At 46.3% G+C, this 22,020-nt stretch overlaps 1 protein-coding gene across 2 annotated transcripts in view; it reads right to left on the bottom strand.

Annotated features, from left to right (window-relative positions):
- cachd1 (cache domain containing 1) overlaps positions 1-13,118 on the bottom strand; it is a 155,713-nt gene extending 142,595 nt beyond the window's left edge. The window contains exon 1 of one of the 2 annotated variants that reach the window (XM_036978626.1): positions 12,586-13,117. In XM_036978626.1, the coding sequence (XP_036834521.1) occupies positions 12,586-12,837 (252 nt within the window). In that variant the 5' untranslated portion in view covers positions 12,838-13,117. Of the gene's footprint in view, positions 1-12,585 lie in introns of both variants that reach the window. The other variant, XM_036978627.1, reaches the window with a different exon arrangement.
- Positions 13,119-22,020: the final 8,902 nt, after the last annotated feature.

The following is a 22,020-nucleotide window of genomic DNA, read 5'->3' on the forward strand; positions in this document are numbered from 1 at the left end:
AACAGAGGGAGGGTGAGAGAGAGAGAGAGAGAGAGACAGGGAACAGAGGGAGGGTGAGAGAGAGAGACAGGGAACGGAGGGTGAGAGAGAAAGAGAGACAGGGAACAGAGGGAGGGTGAGAGAGAGAGACCGGGAACAGAGGGAGAGAGAGAGAGAGAGAGAGAGAGAGAGAGACCGGGAACAGAGGGAGAGAGAGAGAGAGAGACAGGGAACAGAGGGAGGGAGAGACAGGGAACAGAGGGAGAGAGAGAGAGAGACAGGGAACAGAGGGAGGGAGAGAGAGAGAGACAGGGAACAGAGGGAGGGAGAGAGAGAGCAAGCCTGTGCTGCTATTCTGTTCATGCAGGAAACATATGACATCTAGTCTCATGTATGAATACTCCATATGGCTGTCCCTCACACTGCAATGAACCAAAACAGCAGGATAGAGACCTCATTAACAACACACACACTTCTCAGTCCACCTGCAATCCCACAGCTCCCCTCTCTCTCTGCTAATGTTCCTGTTGCATTACCAAGCAATCCAGATAACATGACCCAGTCCCTGGCAGACAGCACTCTGGTCTTAGAGACACTGATAGCCAAACACAGCTGCTGTGTGTGTGTGTGTCCTCTTCCCTATCACACTCAAGGCCCCAACACTACTCTGTCTGCCAATTAGTGTGATCTTTTTTCACTCTCCTTTCTAAAAAAAGAAAAGCGCACCATCCCGCCTTTCATCTGCTCAACAACCTTGTGCTGCAGCGGACGGGGGGTCAGTTCAGACATCAGCCATGGTCACTTCCTGATTCATCTCCACAACCAGTGGAGACGGAGAATGCAGTCCAGGGCCTCACACACACAATTAGTGAGAGAGTAATACAAAGGGTTAGAGAGAGGCAGAGCGAGAGAGAGGGGCAGAGCGAGAGATGAAGATGTTGGGGAGAGAGAGAGGAAGATGTTGGGGGGAGAGAGAGAGGAAGATGTTGGGGAGAGAGAGAGAGGAAGATGTTGGGGAGAGAGGAAGATGTTGGGGAGAGAGAGAGGAAGATGTTGGGGGGAGAGAGAGAGGAAGATGTTGGGGAGAGAGAGAGAGGAAGATGTTGGGGAGAGAGGAAGATGTTGGGGAGAGAGGAAGATGTTGGGGAGAGAGAGAGGAAGAGGTTAGGGGGGTAGTGTATCAGTTCCCTCCCAGTCAGGAACCTCTCCAGGACCTGTGAGACCAACTGAAACTGAAGACAAGCCCTCAGGCAGGAGAAAACAATATAGCCACAGAAAGACTTGTTCCTACTAGGGTTGAGCCATATTATGATGGCATCGGATATGGAAGATGATTGACAGTAATCGTCGGTGGTGATGTAAGATGATGTAAAACCAATTCAACTTGACTGGGACCAGGCAGTACAGAGCTGACAGGCAGCTCACAGCAGAGCCATGCCTAGTGGCCTACTCCTTTGTTGTAGCCTGCATAAACCTATTCAACTTGACTGGGACCAGGCAGTACAGAGCTGACAGGCAGCTCACAGCAGAGCCATGCCTAGTGGCCTACTCCTTTGTTGTAGCCTGCATAAACCTATTCAAAAAAATTGTAGAAACTATTTACAGAATGCAAGAAAACAATGTAGACAGCGCTAATAAGATTTTCACCAAAGCAGCAGAAATTGTCCAGTCAGAAAATGTCCCAATATCAGATGATCTAGGCAATACAGCCAAAACTCATTTTATTTGACTAGCCACACTTTATTTTCTCTCCATTTGATATATATATATAAAAAAATATTTATTTATTTGACCTTTATTTAACTAGGTAAGTCAGTTAAGAACAAATTCTTATTTACAAGGACTGCCTAGGAACAGTGGGTTAACTGCCTTGTTCAGGGGCAGAACGGCATATTTGTACGTTGTCATCTCGGGGATTCGATCTTGCAACCTTTCAGTTACTAGTCCAACGCTCTAAACACCAGGCTACCTGCCTCTAACCACCAGGCTACCTGCCTCTAAACACCAGGCTACCTGCCTCTAACCACCAGGCTACCTGCCTCTAAACACCAGGCTACCTGCCTCTAAACACCAGGCTACCTGCCTCTAAACACCAGGCTACCTGCCTCTAAACACCAGGCTACCTGCCTCTAAACACCAGGCTACCTGCCTCTAAACACCAGGCTACCTGCCTCTAAACACCAGGCTACCTGGCTTTCTCCCACACTAGTTCACGAGAGTGTTTTTTGAATTACCTAAAAACGCCCTGGCCGTATGTACTTCCTACTAAGGGCTAAATAAAAAGTTAGGTGCAACTGAAACAATGCTTTGTCTGGAAAGAATGTAAATATTGTTTTTGAGCTAGTGTGCATATGCCCATTCCACCTCTTCTGCCTCTCCTGCAATATTAGTCATGTAATTAAAACACTAAAATAAAGCCTATCTATACAACCACTGTCAGAACATCTTATATTGTCTACTTAATCAACTTACATGAAATATTACATTTCATGTAGCCCGGGAAACAGATTGATATGACCTTACTGTGGTGGGGGATCAAGGACCTTTCCTGTTGCTGGATCAGCAGGCCTGTGTATGGCAGCCGAGAGGAAGAGGCGAAGCGAGAGGTTTCACTCTCGCCAAAATATGTCCAAAATAAGCCCAATGCGTTTCTATGGGCTTATATTAGACCTAAGCTTGTCGCCTGCCCTCCCGCCTTTGGGACGAAGACTCCCAGCAGAGGCATGAGCATCTCCTCATTATATACAGATTTCTGGTGGCAATAATGAGGTGCAGAAGAGGTGAATTTGGCACACCTGCACTTGCTCAAAAATAATATTTAGATTCTGTACAAACGGGCATGTGACTTCATTGTCTGGAGGTACATACGGGCCGGGAAGGCAGTAATGATGATAGCTACTCAACAAAACCACATTATTTTGGAATGTACTGAAAATACAGTATTTTGAAATGATACGCTTGAAAAGCTGGTGAATGGCATGGTGAATGGCATGGTGAATGGCATGGTGAATGGCATGGTGAATGGCTGCTTCCTGAGTTTAAAGGAGAATGTATCCTGTAAACCCAGATTCTGGTTCACCTACAATGTATAGAAGGTTCATAAGATTGCAAGATTGGGCAAAAATTAAAATTATTGAATAATTATCCAGTTCTTGGGACAGCGGAGTTCGTGCTCTGCAGCCGGGCTCTTCGTGACTTTCAATCAGCCACACGACGCACAGCCAATGACGCGGTCTTGACCGTTGGCACACACACACACCTCTTCTGTGCCACAGCTCCAACAGAGGAACAGGTCACGAAAAGTTGTCACGATTCCTTTTGTCCCTCCTGTAGCATGCAAGCAAATTTTTATATCTATTGTTTATAAAAATAAAAAAAACAGAGTTCCTATTAAATCAGACCCAATGCAGCAGTTTATATACCAATATCAAACCCTTTCTGGGTAACAACATTTTGACTGCACTGGGACTTTAACAATGGGTTTCTCTTTTAGGCCGTCATTGTAAATAAGAAACTGTTCTTAACAGACTTGCCTAGTTAAATAACTGATAAATAAATTAAAAAGTATCTTTATTTTGCCTCCTCTCACTTAGTCTCTCTGCTAGTGAGAGAAATCACACTTCATTTTGTGATTTTCCTGTGGCTAAGAATCATGGGCTTTCCCTGTGAACACCTTTCCTTAGGCCGAACACCATCCCAGTCACTTCCACTATAAACACTTTCGGCCTGAGGACACTGAAAACACATACAAGACACACACACACACACACACCTTCACGGATAGCTCAGCCACATCCTGTGTCATAACTTCCAGGGAGAGAACTCTCCTCCATTCAGATGGAAACTACAACACCAGAGAACAAGTTCCATTCCCTGGAGGCCGACGTCCTACCAGTTCATCTTCAACCACACAAGTTCCATTCCCTGGAGGCTGACGTCCTACCAGTTCATCTTCAACCACACAAGCTCCATTCCCTGGAGGCTGACGTCCTACCAGTTCATCTTCAACCACACAAGTTCCATTCCCTGGAGGCCGACGTCCTACCAGTTCATCTTCAACCACACAAGTTCCATTCCCTGGAGGCCGACGCCCTACCAGTTCATCTTCAACCACACAAGTTCCATTCCCTGGAGGCCGACGCCCTACCAGTTCATCTTCAACCACACAAGTTCCATTCCCTGGAGGCTGACGTCCTACCAGTTCATCTTCAACCACACAAGTTCCATTCCCTGGAGGCCGACGCCCTACCAGTTCATCTTCAACCACACAAGTTCCATTCCCTGGAGGCTGACGTCCTACCAGTTCATCTTCAACCACACAAGTTCCATTCCCTGGAGGCTGACGTCCTACCAGTTCATCTTCAACCACACAAGTTCCATTCCCTGGAGGCTGACGTCCTACCAGTTCATCTTCAACCACACAAGTTCCATTCCCTGGAGGCTGACGTCCTACCAGTTCATCTTCAACCACACAAGTTCCATTCCCTGGAGGCTGACGTCCTACCAGTTCATCTTCAACCACACAAGTTCCATTCCCTGGAGGCTGACGTCCTACCAGTTCATCTTCAACCACTCAAGTTCCATTCCCTGGAGGCTGACGTCCTACCAGTTCATCTTCAACCACACAAGTTCCATTCCCTGGAGGCTGACGTCCTACCAGTTCATCTTCAACCACACAAGTTCCATTCCCTGGAGGCTGACGTCCTACCAGTTCATCTTCAACCACACAAGTTCCTGTATAAATACAGCCAACAGGACTTTATACATTCTACTGGCAATACTCTTCAAAGAAAGGTCAAGAACTATTTCTTGATGAAAAAGGTGAGAGACTAGTGCTTTTATAAAATAACTATGAACATTGCTAGTCTATCAGAGGACTTTGTTCTTCTGTGCAATGAGAAGTCTTTGTGTGACCTGGGTTAGCTTCTAGAGTGTCTGCTGTTATGAATGGCTGTGAGGATAGGAGTTAGACTAACTGAGCTGACCTCTAATGACCCCTGCACAGAGGGCCATGTGAGGCTGATGAGGAGGACTGATGAGGAGAACTCTTTTAGGATAAGCCTTATTATTCATCCCCAGGCAAAGAGTGAGGCTGGCAGCACACTGACCGCTCTGTGCCACACTGGGTATTGTTGTGTGGGGGCTTTGGTTAGTCCAGCAGAGCAAACCCCGGCCCAGTCCACTGCTCCGTCCCTTCCCCCCTTCATTCCCCCCTTCATTGGGAATGCAAAGCAGGAGAGAGAGGAAGGAGGGGGCTCCCCTCATTGGGAATACCAAGCAGGAGAGAGAGGAGAAGAGGGGGCTCCCCTCATTGGGAATGCCAAGCAGGAGAGAGAGGAGAAGAGGGGGCTCCCCTCATTGGGAATGCAAAGCAGGAGAGAGAAGAGAAGAGGGGGCTCCCCTCATTGGGAATGCAAAGCAGGAGAGAGAAGAGAAGAGGGGGCTCCCCTCATTGGGAATGCAAAGCAGGAGAGAGAAGAGGGGGATGGGGAGATCTCAGAAGACAAAGTGCCGGGCTGGAGAAGTGGGAAGGGTAGCCAATGATTCCCTACTTCCCTCAGCAGTCTGCCTCTACCTCTCCTCAATGTCCCTTCCCCCTTCCTCTTTCTTCCCCGGGAGTTGAGTTCATCTTCGCCCAGCCCTTTGTGCTGAGTGAAGAGCAGGTGTGGAGAGGCCTTGCTGTCCTGGGCAGCCCTGCAGGGATCAACACACAGGGATCCCAGACACACACGGATCCTTTTCTTCAGGTGTCTGCGTGTGTTGAACTGATGAAATAAATGCCAGCTAATCACGGCTCCTGTTTAATAATAAAGCCATTTGAGAGGAAACTAAGGGCCATTGGTCTCTCATTGAGGAACAGGGGCTTCAGACACTCAATTAACCAGTGAATAGCTAACTGGGTTTGACCATCTCTTGCTACTGGTCACCTGAAGTCCACATAACCATCTTTGATGGTACTGATTAGAGGAGGGAACTTCAAGGAAGTGAGGAGGAAAAAAGCCTTTTCTAAGACTAAGGAAAAACGGAAATATAGCCCAAAGTTTTTATATATAGATGAGATAGGCCTAGTTGAAGAGGAACATTCCCTCCTGATTGTTAACTCCAGCAAGGCATCCAAGGGGTGGCCCTAACCCAGGGGCGGCCCTAACCCAGGGGCGGCCCTAACCCAGGGGCAGGGTCATACAAGATAAGAGGGTGGAAGAGAAAACCTAAAGAAAGAGTATAAGAGAAACAGAGGGCGAGAGAGAGGTAGCATGCTTAAAAACATTGAAAGCAGCTTTGGTCAAAGCCTTTAACAAAAGGATACGTAGGCAAACCATCAGAACGGGAATAGATAAATGACCTCGGTCTACAACGCTGTAGTGTACAAACTGTTTGAAAACAGTTGTGGGGGGAGGTGGTGGGGTGTGGTGCAGGCCAGAGGGAGGTGGTGGGGTGTGGTGCAGACCAGGGGAAGGTGGTGGAGTGTGGTGCAGGCCAGGGGAGGTGGTGGAGTGTGGTGCAGGCCAGGGGGAGGTGGTGGGGTGTGGTGCAGGCCAGGGGGAGGTGGTGGGGTGTGGTGCAGGCCAGGGGGAGGTGGTGGGGTGTGGTGCAGGCCAGGGGGAGGTGGTGGGGTGTGGTGCAGGCCAGGGGAAGGTGGTGGGGTGTGGTGCAGGCCAGGGGAAGGTGGTGGGGTGTGTAACACAGAAATTACATAACAATAATGAGCCTATATACAGGGGGTACAGGTACTGAGTCAATGTGTGGAGGAACAGGTTAATTGAGGTAATTTGTACATGTAGGTAGGGATAAAGTGACTATGTATAGATAATAAACAGCGAGTAGCAGCAGTGTAAAAACTAGGGATGCATGATATATCGGTGAACCTAGCTAATACTTACAAGGATTCCTAAATCATTGCAAAGAATAACGAAAATGACTGCAGTTTCTACTAGTCATTGTTTTCAGGCCAGTTGTATTGGTGCTAGCAAGGTACCAAGCTAAAGCTGGCTACCACAGAAGTTGCGGTCAAACAAATGATGCTTTATTTCCGTTTGTGGCAGGTGTTTGCAGACTTTTTTGTACAGCTTTGACAGTGCTACTGTATCTTTTTTGACACACAAACCACCCAAACAGAGTTCCATAGTATGTATGTCGTGAAGTTAATAGAAGTGACGCTATTACTGTGTAACTCCAGTAGGGCAACATGGATTCCATTATCGTGGCTTTAATGGATTTCGCCTTTGAGTTGTCTCGCTGAAATGTTCTTACTCTTTCAAAAGACTTGTCTTGTTGATTGCTCGATCCACACAGCAGACATTGTGGGCTAGGTTAGGAATGCTGTGTTAAACGTGTAGTGCAAAATTTAACGTGGCATCATTACGTCATGTACCTAAGTTATATAGGTATGCAATGTAGCTTTGACATCTGTTTTTAACATCCGCGTTAAACTAGACATCGGGCCGATACCGGTGTTGGCATTTTTTATCTAATATCGGCCGATTCCGATATGTTCACCAATATATCATGCATCCCTAGTTTTTACACTGCTGCTACTCACTGTTTATTATCTATACATAGTCACTTTATCCCTACCTACATGTACAAATTACCTCAACCTGTTCCTCCACACATTGACTCAGTACCTGTACCCCCTGTATATAGGCTCATTATTATGTCATTTCTGTGTTACTTTTTGTTCTTATTGTGGGGTTTTTTAAACTTTATTTAGTAAATATTTTCTTAACTTTATTTCTTGAACTGTATTGATGGTTAAGGGGTTGTAAGTCAGCATTTCACGGTAATATATTCGGTGATTTGATTTATTTCACTAGATTTTTATGGACACGCCCAACAATTTTACACACATCTTAAAGTGTTCCAATAAGCAAACGAGGCTGCTTCCTGGTCCTAAAACCCACAGGGTCATTTCACTTCATTACGAATAGAGATAAAACAAATCTAAAGAAACTTTGTGGAATTGCTAAGTAAACTGCCTAAAAAATGTTAATAGGCATGTGCATCAACTCAAACATGATTGAAAATAGAATTTGATGGAAGACCAACTTCTGTACAATGACAGAGAGCACTTCATCTGAAGAGGCAGATCATCAGTTCAGAACACAAAGCACAGAGTAACGGGACGCATGTGTGGTTAACTCTGAGAATAACTCAACATCTTTACTCCTAGACTTCTGGAACACCACATAATGTTCTAGAACCATTCCGGAACAGAAAAAAGAACACAACTTTAAAGAGGCCAGGTCAGTGGGAGTTCAGGCCTCAGAACAAAAGAGTAGCAGCTCCTCATGTCAGAGAAACATGTGCTGGTGAGTGGTGGAAGAGAGTAGGCCTATAGCCGAGGGGCCAGGAGGGGGGTTGATTTTTGATAACTTCACTCAGAGGCCCACCACAGAGACCCAGCCACTCCAGAGAGCCCCTCTCCCCAGCCTCATCCCACCAGCAAGGCTAAGTGTGATGGATGGAGGTCTAGGGATGTTAACCGTCTGGCTGATTTCATAGAGGTTTTCTTAATAGGGCTCCTCACCGTGAGAGATGGGTCCCACCATCCAAGGAGACACATTCGCCACAGGACCAGGCTACCGTTGTGAGCTGCAGTTTTGGGGGGGAATTTTCTACATCATCTACTACATTGCAATTTTGAAAAGAAATATGTCATAATTGGACGCAATGTGTGTTTTTTTCCTCAACAGAACATGTACACACAGAGATAGGTTGTCCTAATAACTAGCAAAACACCAGGGCATCACATGTAAGCTAGATCTAGCACTGGCTGTGGGTCTGCTGGGTATTACAAGAGCACCATAGCCAGTGCAGCACAGGCACTTTGAAGCTGCTCTGCAGAGGAACATCAGGAATTCAGATGGTATTATCTTCTCTTATAGGCTGCATTTTGACCACTAAGATAGGTGAAAAGAAAAGAGAGAGGTGTGAAGAGAGGTGTAACCGAGCTTGTCTAGTCAGAAGTAAAACCACAACAAGAAAGAGCAGCCAGGGAGAAGGAAACAGTCTCATACCCTCTCAACAACTGTTGGACTTGGACAGGACCCAACCTAAAGATCAGGACCTAAAGATTCTTTCCTGGGGATACTTCACAGGTTCCGCACCCTCCACACATTTTTTTTAACCATAATTATTCAATTAGGAGGCCTGGACAGGATTCTGGACGAGCCAACGCCAAAACAAACCAAAGGCACCACAACCCCCTGCTTCCCCCTTCCTGTGATTAAAGGAAGTAGCCCCACCTTTCAGATGGAGAATCAACATATTGATCAGGGGAAATAGAAGGCAAATACATGCTCTCTGGGAAAACTGTACTTCCACAGAGAGTGAGTGACGAGCATCTGATTTCTCTTAGCTGCGGCTATGCTGTCTATAACGCAGTCCCTATGCTCCGCTTATTTGGCTAGGCCTAACTGTTGAAGGCTACATAGGCCTGGGTTGCTGTGTCTCAACAGTTGAGAAAATACAATAAAGACCATCAGTGTTTAACTCCACTGCAAATTAGGGGGAAAATTATGTCTCTAAAATTAGAACAATTTCAACCTTTGAAGGTTGTTCTAAAAATGCTTTCCGGGCAGAGCTCTACAGTGCTACCATTTTGGTCACATATGCTCCTAAATATTTGACTGTGCTACCTGGAATTTTAATTCGGGACCACCAATGCCCCCTTGTAAAAAATATTTATATATATTTTGTAATTGCTGGCAATTCTTATCATTAACACCTAGAATATTTGAAATATCTTAATGTGCTCCTACATTTTTCCACTTAGGAGCAGATGTAAGAAATGTCAGCGTAGAGGCCTGCAGCGGTAGGCCTGCTCACTCAGCACCAAAGCTCATCTCCTCTCCACAGAAGCACTTGATTATCCACGCATTACGTTACAAACGCGATTGAGAACATAGGGTGTCTGTGTAACCAGGCTCCCTTGATAATTGAATAAGTCACTGACAGATTGTATCAATTTAACCCACTGACTCAAGAGACCATGACAGGGCAGTGGCACACATCATATTACAAATAAGACCAGATTTACACTTATTTACATGGGCAGAGGACAATGTGAGGTTTGGTTGATTATAGAAACACCAACAAAAATGGATGAAAATGTAATCCCGGCAAGAAACGATATCATGCAAACAGGAATTATGACTCTCTTTAAATTCATTGTGTATGACTTCCTCCTGTATAATTCACTGTGTACTCAGGATTGGGTCAGAGCACTTCAGTATAATCCCAGTATGGACACATTCCCAGCCTAGTCTAGCTTTAGTAGTAGAGACAGTTCTTTTGTCTTCATATTATTAGTATTTTTAAATTTTTGGAACAATTAGGGTTAAGTGCCTTGCTCAAGGGCACATCGACAGATAGGTTTCTGGTTCGGATCCCAGGGCCGACTAGGTGACCATTCAGTTACTGGCCCAAATGCTCTCAACCGCTAGGCTACTTCCATGGAGCAACAGGCCCTGCCTAGCACACATACCAGTGTTAGGGCAGGGAGATCAGCTGCCATAGCCACATCTCTACACTTATTTAAATGGACAGGTGACTGTTTAATCTGGATACAGTACGCATAACTTTGTGGTCAAAGAGGTCTGACCAAACATAAAGCTTCATATCAATGCAATGCCTGAATTAAATCAGCTAAAAGCCCAGCTACATTTTCACAGCTTGTAAAATAACATGACAATCAACCTAGAATGTTGTAGTTTTACAGGAATTTTTTTTGCCATGAATGATTTTGTAAGATGAATCAGAAACCAACCGAAACCACAGACACAAACCAGAAGACTGATAAATATGGGCATTCATTAAATTACACTCAGAGTACACCACAGCCAAGGCATGAATACTAGAAGAAATCAATGGCCAAAATAAGGTGGATAATAGTATCATGAGGTCAACACTGAGAGAGAGAAACTGAAAGGAAGAGAAAGAGAGACCAAGAAAGAGCAAAGATGGGGGAAATCAAATCAAGCTTTATTTATAACGCACATTTCAGACATGGAATGCAACGCCCTTCACAGGAAAGAAAAGACCCAATGTTCTTCACAGGGGAAAAAAAGATCCCAATGTCCTTCACAGGGAGAAAAAAAGATCCCAATGTCCTTCACAGGGAGAAAAAAAGATCCCAATGTCCTTCACAGGGAGAAAAAAAGATCCCAACGTTTTTCACAGGAAAAAAAAAGACCCAATGTTCTTCACAGAAAAAAAAGATCCCAAAAGATCCCAATGTCTTTCACAGGGAAAAAAAGATCCCAACGTTCTTCACAGGAAAAAAAGATCCCAACGTTCTTCACAGGAAAAAAAGATCCCAACGTTCTTCACAGGAAAAAAAGACCCCAACGTTCTTCACAGGAAAAAAAGACCCCAACGTTCTTCACAGGAAAAAAAGACCCCAATGTTCTTCACAGGAAATGAAAAGAGAAAGGAAACAAAGAAGGCCCGGGGATCACAGCAGGCCTGAAAGCCAGGTCACAGTGGTAGGATGAAGGGTAGTGGAAAGATGAAACACCATTTGGACTGGGCCCCCTACTGATCATCACTGTGAGCCCTGCCTCTGAAGTGTGAAGCAACCCCCTTCCACCATCACTGCACTGTTCGCCATTTGTTGGCCATGGCCAGACCCCCCCTTTAAACTAGCACGACAAACAGTGTTCCGAAAATCAATCAGGACAATTAAAATATGATAATTGATTGCATTTAGCGGTTTTCTACAATGTACCCACAAAGACAACAAAATGTCACCGAAAAAGGAAGGCACTAATTCTGTAATCAATAATGTTAAATGTTCAGGTATTAGAAACAACCGAGATCATTTTGTACTATCCACATCGCACTAAGCCAAATAGTAAACTCATGGCAGATTTCTGTTTTCGTCAAAATAACAGCAAATAATTTCACCTAAAACAGGAGCAGTGGTGTGGTGAGAGGAGGGGATGTGAATGAAGTGCGTTTAGTTCTCCCCTCCCCATTCACACACACTAATTGTGGTAATTCATAAATGTAACAGAAATCTGACACTACAAACGTTATAACTGTGACACCATAAAGCCTATATAAAAAGGTCCTGAGAAGATAACGCTGAAATGCTGCAGGTAAAGTGTTATCATCAGAATAATGTATCTAACATCCTTCCTCTAGGACTTCTAGGTGATGCAGTTCCTGATAAAGTGTGACAACACACCAACTATCTCAAGGTGCTGTTAAAATATTCTAACCTGCCTCGAAAAAGTAACTTCGGTATCGAAGTGCCTGGAAAATTGTGTTTCCCCTGTCACACTGCAACATTTTGTCATCCGCATACGACTTCAAAGAGCGCCTTTCAAGAATGGCAAATATGTAACGTGAATAGCTACAAAGAACGTGGTTGTTGTAATTGATGTAGCTAGTTTAATAGAACATTTGTTACATTTCTGACCACAAAGTTACACTAGTACAGAACTGCAACAATGTGGCATAATTAGTAGCTGTAGCTAGTGATTGTAGATCGCAACAGAACCAATTCATGATACAAGTCAATGCGCAAGTAGATAATACGTCAAAAATAATAATTGTGTCGAATGTTAAAATCGAAACAGAACATTTGAACAGTTTTGTTACCTGCATGTTGAAGACTCCAAGCTCCTGCGAGGACAGTTTTTTCATTTGAACGGCTAAAACTTGTGCCTCCTCCAAGATCGAGAACTCCGTTTCGGCACCACAAACCCCACAACATAGAAGCGACATGACTGCCATACAGCTCCAAGAAACCGCCATGAAGTCATACCAGTGGAGTCTCGACTGCTTACTCCAATTCGTGTATGGAATTTGTGTTAAAATCACGGATCCTTCTCCCCCTACCCGCCTCGCCATGGTGGCTGGGGTAGTTGAATAGTAAACAGGGAATTCGCTTTGCAGCCCTTGGGGGAAAACTTCAAGGGAACAACTTCGCAACGTCGTCGCTAAACCTGGACCTCCTTTCAAGACAAACTCCCTCGATTTTAAACGGCGACATCAATGCATATTCGGGAATCATTGAAGGCAGGAAAATAAAATCCGTGAAAGCACCTATAGCTGTTTTTTTTTATCCTGCTCACCCCGCACCAACTCCAGCAAAGTGTGAGCCGGAGAATCACAATGGGGGTGAAAGTAGGAGGAGCGGGAGAAAAACCACGGCATGGAGCTTGAGGTGGGAATGGATTGGGCTTTGATTTGGAGAACAATCTTACATAACAACAAGTGGAGGCTGCTGAGGGTAGTAATAATAATAATGCCTGTAATGGAGTCAATGGAATGGTATCAAACAAGTGGTTTCCATGTGGTTGATGCCATTCCATTGACTTCATTCCAGCCATTATTATGAGCCGTCCTCCCCTCAGCAGCCTCCACTGATAACTAGGCTACTGTAAAACAATATGCTCAACAGACGCTCTGTAAATAGCTACTATAGGCTACATCAGCTAAAGCAACATATGCCTAGTATTTTATATAGTCAACAAACACTGGGGATTGCAGTTATTACATTTCATCAAGCAAATAGAAATCACATAATGTAAAGCACTTTCTTTCAACAATGGTGATAATGAAAAATCACATTTTGCTTTAAAACATAGGCCAAGTGATTATCCTAACCATATGCTACAACAGCACCATCCACAACTGCAGGGCTCTCCAGAGGGTGCCCTTACAACAACAAAAAATGCAGTTTTGAAACTGCAGTCGACTGTGGTATTTTGGACACAGTAATTACAGTATAACTGCAGTTACACTGCAAAATTACTGCAGTAAATCTCTAATTGCAGTTATACTTCAGTGTACTGCAGTTATACTGCACTCTGACTGCAATCTTTTTTTGTAAGGGTGGTGCGGTCAGCCCAACGCATCACCAGGGGCACACTGCTTGCCCTCCAGGACATCTACAGCAACCAGTGTCACAGGAAGGTTAAAAATATTTTCAAGCCCCTCAGCCACGGCCTGTTCATCCCGTTACCATCCAGGTGGAGACAGTACAGGTGCGTCAAATCTGGGACCGAGAGACTGAGAAACAGCTTCCATCTCCAGGCCATTAGACTGTTAAACAGTTACCACTAACCTCAGTCACTGTTCTAACCGGCTACTACCTGGTACTCTTCCCTGCACCTTAGAGACTGCTGCCCTATGTACATAGTCACTGTTCTAACCGGCTACTACCTGGTACTCTACCCTGCACCTTAGAGACTGCTGCCCTATGTACATAGTCACTGTTCTAACCGGCTACTACCTGGTACTCTACCCTGCACCTTAGAGACTGCTGCCCTATGTACATAGTCATTGAACACTGGCCACTTTAATAATACATACTGTTTTCCCCACTTGATATGTATATACTATATTCTAGTCATGGCTCATCCTATATAACTACTGCTGTACACACCTTTTCTATTAATATACTGTCTGTACTGTGAGCGGACCAAGTAATTGGGCGTCACTCTAAAGCGGGAAGGTGGAATAAACGAGTCAGGAGTAAGTTTTCTTGATTGAACACAGTTCTCTATTGAGGGCATTGGGTCAACACAAACACTCCAACATAATCAATGAACATCTTCCAAGGAAAAACATACATCTTCTTCTCCAGATGAAACAAGAACATAATAGGATTATCTTTAAACTACAACAAAAAGTCAAGGGCTTGTCACCGTCTTAGTGGTTCTTCCTGGATAGCTCCTCTCTCTCGGTGGCCATCTTCCAGAGATAGTTTCCCCCCTCTCTGCTTTTTCCATTCTCTCTCTTATAGGGGAAGGAGAGTATGTCATTAGTACCGTCAGCTGTGCTTAATTGCCTCTGGTTACCTTGTCTCCCATGCCTTGTTGGGCTACTATCCATGAGCCCAGCCTGCCCTCTGGTGGTCCTTCCACATACCTTCCCCCCCAGGACCGAACCGGAGGGTCGGGCGCCAGACGCACCGTCTTGGTCGCGTCGGGACAGCGCGTCTGCATTCCCGTTCCTCGATCCGGCCCTGTGGATGACATGGAAAGAGAACGGTTGTAAAGACAAAAACCATCTGGCTATTCTGTTGTTATTGTTTCTCTTACCAGCCATCCACGTGAGGGGCGCATGGTCAGTAACTAATGCAAACCTCCGACCCAGTAGGTAGTACCGGAGATAATCGAGGGCCCACTTGATGGCTAAGGCCTCTTTCTCTACGGTCGCATACCTCTGTTCCCGATCGCTGAGCTTCCTACTAATGAAGAGAATCGGCTTCTCTTCTTCACCTTTACCCTGAGCTAGTACGGCCCGAGCCCTGTATCCGAGGCGTCGACCTGCACAATGAACTCTTGTGAGAAGTCCGGAGCCTGTAGAACGGGATCAGAACACAGGCCATCTTTGAGCAATTGAAAGGCCTCTTCCGTCTCGTCTTTCCACTCTACCTGGTTTGGCAGGTTTTTCCTGATGAGGTTTGTGAGGGGGTTGGCAATTGTTGCATATCCCGGGATAAAACGGCGATAATATCCTGTTATCCCTAAGAAGGCCCGAACGTCTCGCTTGGTCCGGGGTCGAGGCCAGTCACGAATGACCCTTGTCTTCTCTGCCTGTGGGCGTATTTTCCCATTCCCCACGGTGTACCCCAGGTATTCCGCTTCGGACAGGCCCAGGCAGCATTTATTTGGATTGGCTGTCAACCCTGTGGCTTCCAAACTCACGAGCACCGCCCGTAATCGCAGGAGGTGACTATCCCAGTCCTCGCTGTGGATGACCACATCGTCTATGTACGCCGCTGCATACTCTTGATGGGGCCGTAGAATGGCATCCATGAGGCGTTGGAAAGTTGCAGCGGCACCGTGCAGTCCGAAGGGCATCCTCACATACTGGAAAAGCCCCTCTGGGGTGGCGAAGGCAGTCTTTGGGCGATCCTCCGGAGCCACCGGCACTTGCCAATATCCCTTCGTCAAATCCAGGGTAGTGATGAACTTGGCCTTTCCTAAGCGCTCCAAGAGTTCATCCACGCGGGGCATGGGATACGCATCGAATGTAGAGATGGCATTCACGCCCCTAAAGTCGTTGCAGAGTCTCATACTACCATCGGATTTGGGGACCAGGACTATGGGACTGGACCACTCACTCGTCGAGGGCTCGATCACGCCCATCCTCAACATTTCCCTCACCTCTTTCTTAGCGATGACTCGGCGAGCCTCAGGAATCCTGTAAGGGCGGATATGCACCTTCTTGCCGGGTTCAGTGTGGATATGGTGGAACAGGACATCTGTTTGTCCTGGGAATGGAGAGAATATTCGACCGAAGTTCATAATCAGCTTGTCTAGCTGTCTTGACTGCTCCGGTAGGAGAGTTTGGCCACGGCGCACCTGTGGTAGAGCCTCCTCTTTTCCTTTGCCCTCCAGGGCCATCAAAGCCACCTCCTCCTCTCGTCCATGGTACGTCTTCAGCAGGTTTATGTGATAGAGTTGGACCTTCTTCCTCCTGTCAGGTTGCTTGATGAGGTAATTGACAGGTGAGACCCTTTTCATTACCTCGTAGGGCCCCCTCCACTGCGCCAGCAAGCGATGTTCAGCCGTGGGCACAAGCACCATCACTTTCTCTCCCACGGTGAACTCACGTGGGGTCGCGGACTTATCAAAGGCCCGGCCTTGGGTCCTTTGGGCCTTCTCCATATGCTCCTTGACTATGGGCCACACTGCTGACAGGCGGTCTCTCATCAGGGTAACGTGCTCTATTGTGGATCGAAAGGGGCATGGTTGGGTCTCCCAGGTCTCCTTGGCTAAGTCGAGGATTCCTCTACAGGGTCTGCCATAGAGCAATTAAAACGGAGAGAATCCAGTGGATGCCTGGGGTACTTCTCGCAGGGCAAACATTAAGTGTGGGAGAAGCATGTCCCAGTTTTTCCCGTCTCGGGACACCACTCTTCTCAACATGCTTTTAATCGTTTTGTTCAAGCGTTCACACAACCCGTCTGTTTGAGGGTGGAATATGCTTGTACGTATCTGTTGAACCTGATATAACCGACACAAGTCCTTCATCAACCGGGACATGAACGGGGTTTCTTGATCGGTTAAGATAGTCTTGGGGAGGCCCACACGAGAGAACATCAGGAATAACTCCTTGGCAATTCCCTTTGACGACATGTTACGCAGGGGTATGGCCTCCGGGAACTTGGTAGCGTAATCTATAACCACTAGGATGTACTCGTGTCCTCTGGCGGATTTTGGGAGGGGTCCTACGAGGTCCATAGCTATGCGTTCAAAGGGAGTCTCTATGATGGGGAGAGGAATCAAAGGGTTACGTAGGTGTGGCCGTGGGGCTGTACGTTGACATTGATCACACGTCCTACAATACCTGGCCACATCCCGGGTGACCCGGGGCCAATAGAATCTCTGCATGATTCTGTCAATAGTCTTGTCTCGTGCCAGGTGTCCTCCTAGGACGTGGGAATGGGCTAACTGTAGAACTGTATCCCTGTATGGCCTAGGCACCATTAGTAATTCCTGGTTTTCCCCCCTTCGTCGTACGACCCAGTATAAGAGACCCCGCCTGATTGCATAGTAAGGAAGAGGGGGCTCACCTGATCCGTCGACGTTCCTCCCGTCGATCACCTTCACCTTCCTCATGGCCTCCCTTAGGTCTGGGTCTCTATGCTGCGAGGTGCCGAACTGTCCCTTTAATTCCTGGGGCAGGTCGACCTCGGTAGAGGGATGTGGAGGATGTTCCACATCCCCCTCAGGGGTGACCGAGGAGAATCCCTTCCAGGTTCCCTCCTCGGATGGAGCTTCAAATATATCCCTTAGCGCCTGGTTGCTCCTTTCTTCCTGCGTTGTGTATAACCCTTCACATGTGTCTTCATCGGTGGTTTCCTGGAATATCTGTCGTAAACGTTGGGTCGCTATTTCTTCCTCTGCTGCAGAGGACGAGGACGCGGCTACCTCTCCTTGTAGGACTACTAACTCGGGCTTGGATTTTCTCTTCTTTCCTGTCCCTCTTCTTCCCGTACATAACGTCATCTGCCGAAGCTCCTTATATAGGGGACAGTCTCTCCCGATCAATAATGGCACCTTCAGCTGGGGCACTTTCCCTGCCCTGACTGTACACCTTCCTTTTGGAGTGAGAATAGGCAGATTCACAGTGGGGTAATAGTGGGTGTCTCCATGGATACAGGATACGGCTACTTTGTCTGGTAGCAGTGCTGCGGAGGTCACCATCCGCTCCTCTACTAACGTAACCATACTTCCCGAGTCGAGAATAGCTACCACATCTTGTCCTTCGACTCGCACCGGAATCTCTGAGGCTGGGGCTATCTCTGTTAACCAACAGTGTTGATCCTGCCCCCTCAAAACGGGATGTGTGGGGATAGGCAGTGATGACTCCGTGACCATGGGCTCATCCTTGCTAGGACATTGTGGGGCATAATGGTTGGGAGACTGACATTTATAACACCGACCCTGCTGTGTGGTGGCTGACTTCTCCCACCTCCGGGGGGGGGTTTGGACGTTTCGGCGGCGGGCGCGCCGGGATGAGTCGTGGTACGGGATTGGAAGACTCCTTCCGTTCATCCTTGTCACTTTTTAACAACTCCCCTGTAGACTGATATGTTTCTACCGCCTGGGCTATGTCGTCGGCTGACAACGGGTTGGCTTGCCCCACAACCCTTTTTAAGTCACTGGGTAATTCTCTCAATATCTTGTCCAGTACGAGAGTCTCTATCACATGTCCTACTCCCTTTTCAGGTTCTAGCCACTGTTTCGTCAGTCGTATTAATGCGAAGATCTGGGCACGGACGGGTTGATCAGCTGTATAGGTCCATTGATGGAATTTTACAGCCCTATCTCTGGCAGTCAGTTGGTACCGGGACAGGATCTCGGTTTTTAGTCGCCCATAGTCCGCAGCTTCGCGGGAATCCAGGTCAAAATAGGCTTCCTGAGCCACCCCGGTCAAAAGAGGGGCTAATGCGCTCGCCCATTCTGTGGGCGGCCACTCTTCCAAGGTGGCCGTCCTTTCGAAGGTCATGAGAAAGGCCTCAATATCATCCTCCTTGGAGAGACGAGGTAAGATGGCGTTAACTCTAGGTTCTTCTCGTCGGCTCAGCTGTTGTTGCAGGAGTTCTATGGTTGTCTGCTGTGCCGTGATCAATTGTTGTAGTAGGGCGTTATCCATCGTTCTTGAAGGGTTCCTCCGGGTCTACTGGAAGAACCTTGATTTACTCACTTATCCTTGTGTCACTCGTCCACCTAGTGCCCGCATCCTCCACCAATGTGAGCGGACCAAGTAATTGGGCGTCACTCTAAAGCGGGAAGGTGGAATAAACGAGTCAGGAGTAAGTTTTCTTGATTGAACACAGTTCTCTATTGAGGGCATTGGGTCAACACAAACACTCCAACATAATCAATGAAAATCTTCCAAGGAAAAACATACATCTTCTTCTCCAGATGAAACAAGAACATAATAGGATTATCTTTAAACTACAACAAAAAGTCAAGGGCTTGTCACCGTCTTAGTGGTTCTTCCTGGATAGCTCCTCTCTCTCGGTGGCCATCTTCCAGAGATAGTTTCCCCCCTCTCTGCTGGTTCCATTCTCTCTCTTATAGGGGAAGGAGAGTATGTCATTAGTACCGTCAGCTGTGCTTAATTGCCTCTGGTTACCTTGTCTCCCATGCCTTGTTGGGCTACTATCCATGAGCCCAGCCTGCCCTCTGGTGGTCCTTCCACAGTACACACCATAATATGTATATATATATATATATTTATATTCCAGATTCTGACATTACTCGTTCACAATATTTCTTAATGTCTTTATATTTTTCAGAATTATGTGTGTATTGTTTTTATTTATTTTAATGCATTTTACATTTACATTTGATTATTTTAGCAGATTCTCTTATCCAGTGTGACTTACAGTTAGTGCATTCATCTTAAGATAGCTAGGTGGGATGACCACGTATCACTGTCGTAGTAAATATATTTTTCGTCAATAAATAAAATAGCTATCAGGAAAGTCAGAGCTAGTAAGGGGAAAATAGTCAAGTGTGAGTGTTAGTTCACAAAAGGCTTTTTTTGGGGTGGAGGGGGGGTGATGTTGCATTATTAAAGATACTCTTTGAAGAGGTAGGGTTTCAGATGTTTTCGGGAGATGGGTAGGGACTCTGCTGTCCTAGCTTTAGGGGGGTACCAGGACAGAGAAGATGGGTAGGAGGGCCTAGAGACCAGAGGTGTCAGAATGGAGTGGGGAAGAAGGCTTAGAGCAGTACCTGAAGGTAGGGTGGGGCAATTCCTCTTGCTGCTCCATAGGCAAGTACCATGGTCTTGTAGTAGATGCAAGCTTCGACTGGAAGCCAGCAGAGTGTGTGGAGGAGCAGGGAGATATTGGAGAACTTAGCGTTCTGGATAAATCACAGGGGTTTAATGGCACAAGTAGTGAGCCTAGTCAACAGCGAGTTTCAGTAGTCCAGATGGGAGATGACAAGCGCCTGGATTAGGACCTGCGCCACTTCCTGTGTGAAGAAAGGTTGTACTCTACAGATGTTGTGGAGCATGAACCTGGAGGAGCGAGGCACTGCTTTGATGTTTGCGGAGAATGGCAGGGTGTTGTCCAGGGTCGTGCCAAGGTTATTTGCACTCTGGGAAGGGAACATTGTGGACTTATCAACCGTGATGGAGAGCTCTAGAAGCAGACAGGCCTTCCCCGGGAGGAAGAGCAGCTCCGTCTTGTTGAGGTTGAGCTTGAGGTGGTGGGCAGACATCCAAGCTGAGATATCTGCCAGGCAGGCAGAGATGCGTGTCGCCACCTGTGTGTCAGAGGGGGGGAAGGAGAAAAGTAGTTGAGTGTCATCTGCATAGCAATGATAGGATAGACCATGTGAGGATATGACGGTGCTGAGTGACTTTGTGTGTAGACAGAAGAAGAGAGGGCCTAGAACCGAGCCCCGGGGGACACCAGTAGTGAGAGTACAGGGTACAAACACAGATCCTCCACATCACCTGGTAGGAGCGACGTGCCTGAGCCACCCAGCCCCGAGAGGGTGGAGAGGAGGATCTGATGGTTCATTGCACAGAGGGGTATTACAGCGGATAGCTCTAGGAAGATGAGAACAGAGGAGAGAGAGTCAGCTTTGGCAGTGTGGAGATACTCTGTGACAGAGAAGATCAGTCTCAGTTGAGTGACCCTTCTTGAAGCCTGACTGGTTAGGGTGAAGATCATTTTGAGAGAGTTGGTCAGAGACGGCACGCTCAAGTGATATGGAACTAAAATAAAAAAGGTCTGTTGTTTTTTACATCAGAGGGGTGTTACTGCAATGTTGGAGCTAGAAACACATGCATTTTGCTGCACCTGCGATACAATCTTTAAATCTGTATATGCAACCAATATAATTTGATTGGATTTTCTCACTTGTGAAATGGAAACTAACCAATAAAACCAGGACCAGAGTCTCCAATAGAAAGACTGTCTTCAGTCAAGACATTTGATTTACCACATGTCCCAAATACAACTGGTGTAGACTTCACAGTTAAATGTTTGCTTACGAACTTTTCCAAACTTTTTTTATAACAAATAAAATAGTAATTAACAGTAGAGGAATAAAATATAATACACAAGAATGGAGCTATATACAAGGAGTACCAGTACCAGATCAATGTGCAGATGTATGAGGTACTTGAGGTAGATATGTACATTATGGCAGTGTAAAGTGACTAGGCATAGAGCATAGACTAGGCATAGATAACAATTAGAGTCAAATAAAGAATAGTGTAGCAACAGCAAATTATGAGTGTAAAAGTGTGTGTGTGTCTGTATGTTTGTTTGTTTGTGTCAGTATGCATGTGTGTGTTGTGTGTGTGCGTATGTAGTGTTTGAATGTGTGAAAGATTTGTGTGGGAGTGACAGTGTAGTGTGTGTTAGTGAGTATGTACAGTATATAGTTGAAGTCAGAAGTTTACATACACCTTAGCCAAATACATTTCAACTCAGTTTTTCACAATTCCTGACATTTAATCATAGTAAAAATTCCCTGTCTTTGGTCAATTGGGATCACCACTTTATTTTAAGAATGCGAAATGTCAGAATAATAGTAGAGA

Source organism: Oncorhynchus mykiss, chromosome 5 (genome assembly GCF_013265735.2).
Source record: "Oncorhynchus mykiss isolate Arlee chromosome 5, USDA_OmykA_1.1, whole genome shotgun sequence".
Classification (NCBI taxonomy): domain Eukaryota; kingdom Metazoa; phylum Chordata; class Actinopteri; order Salmoniformes; family Salmonidae; genus Oncorhynchus; species Oncorhynchus mykiss.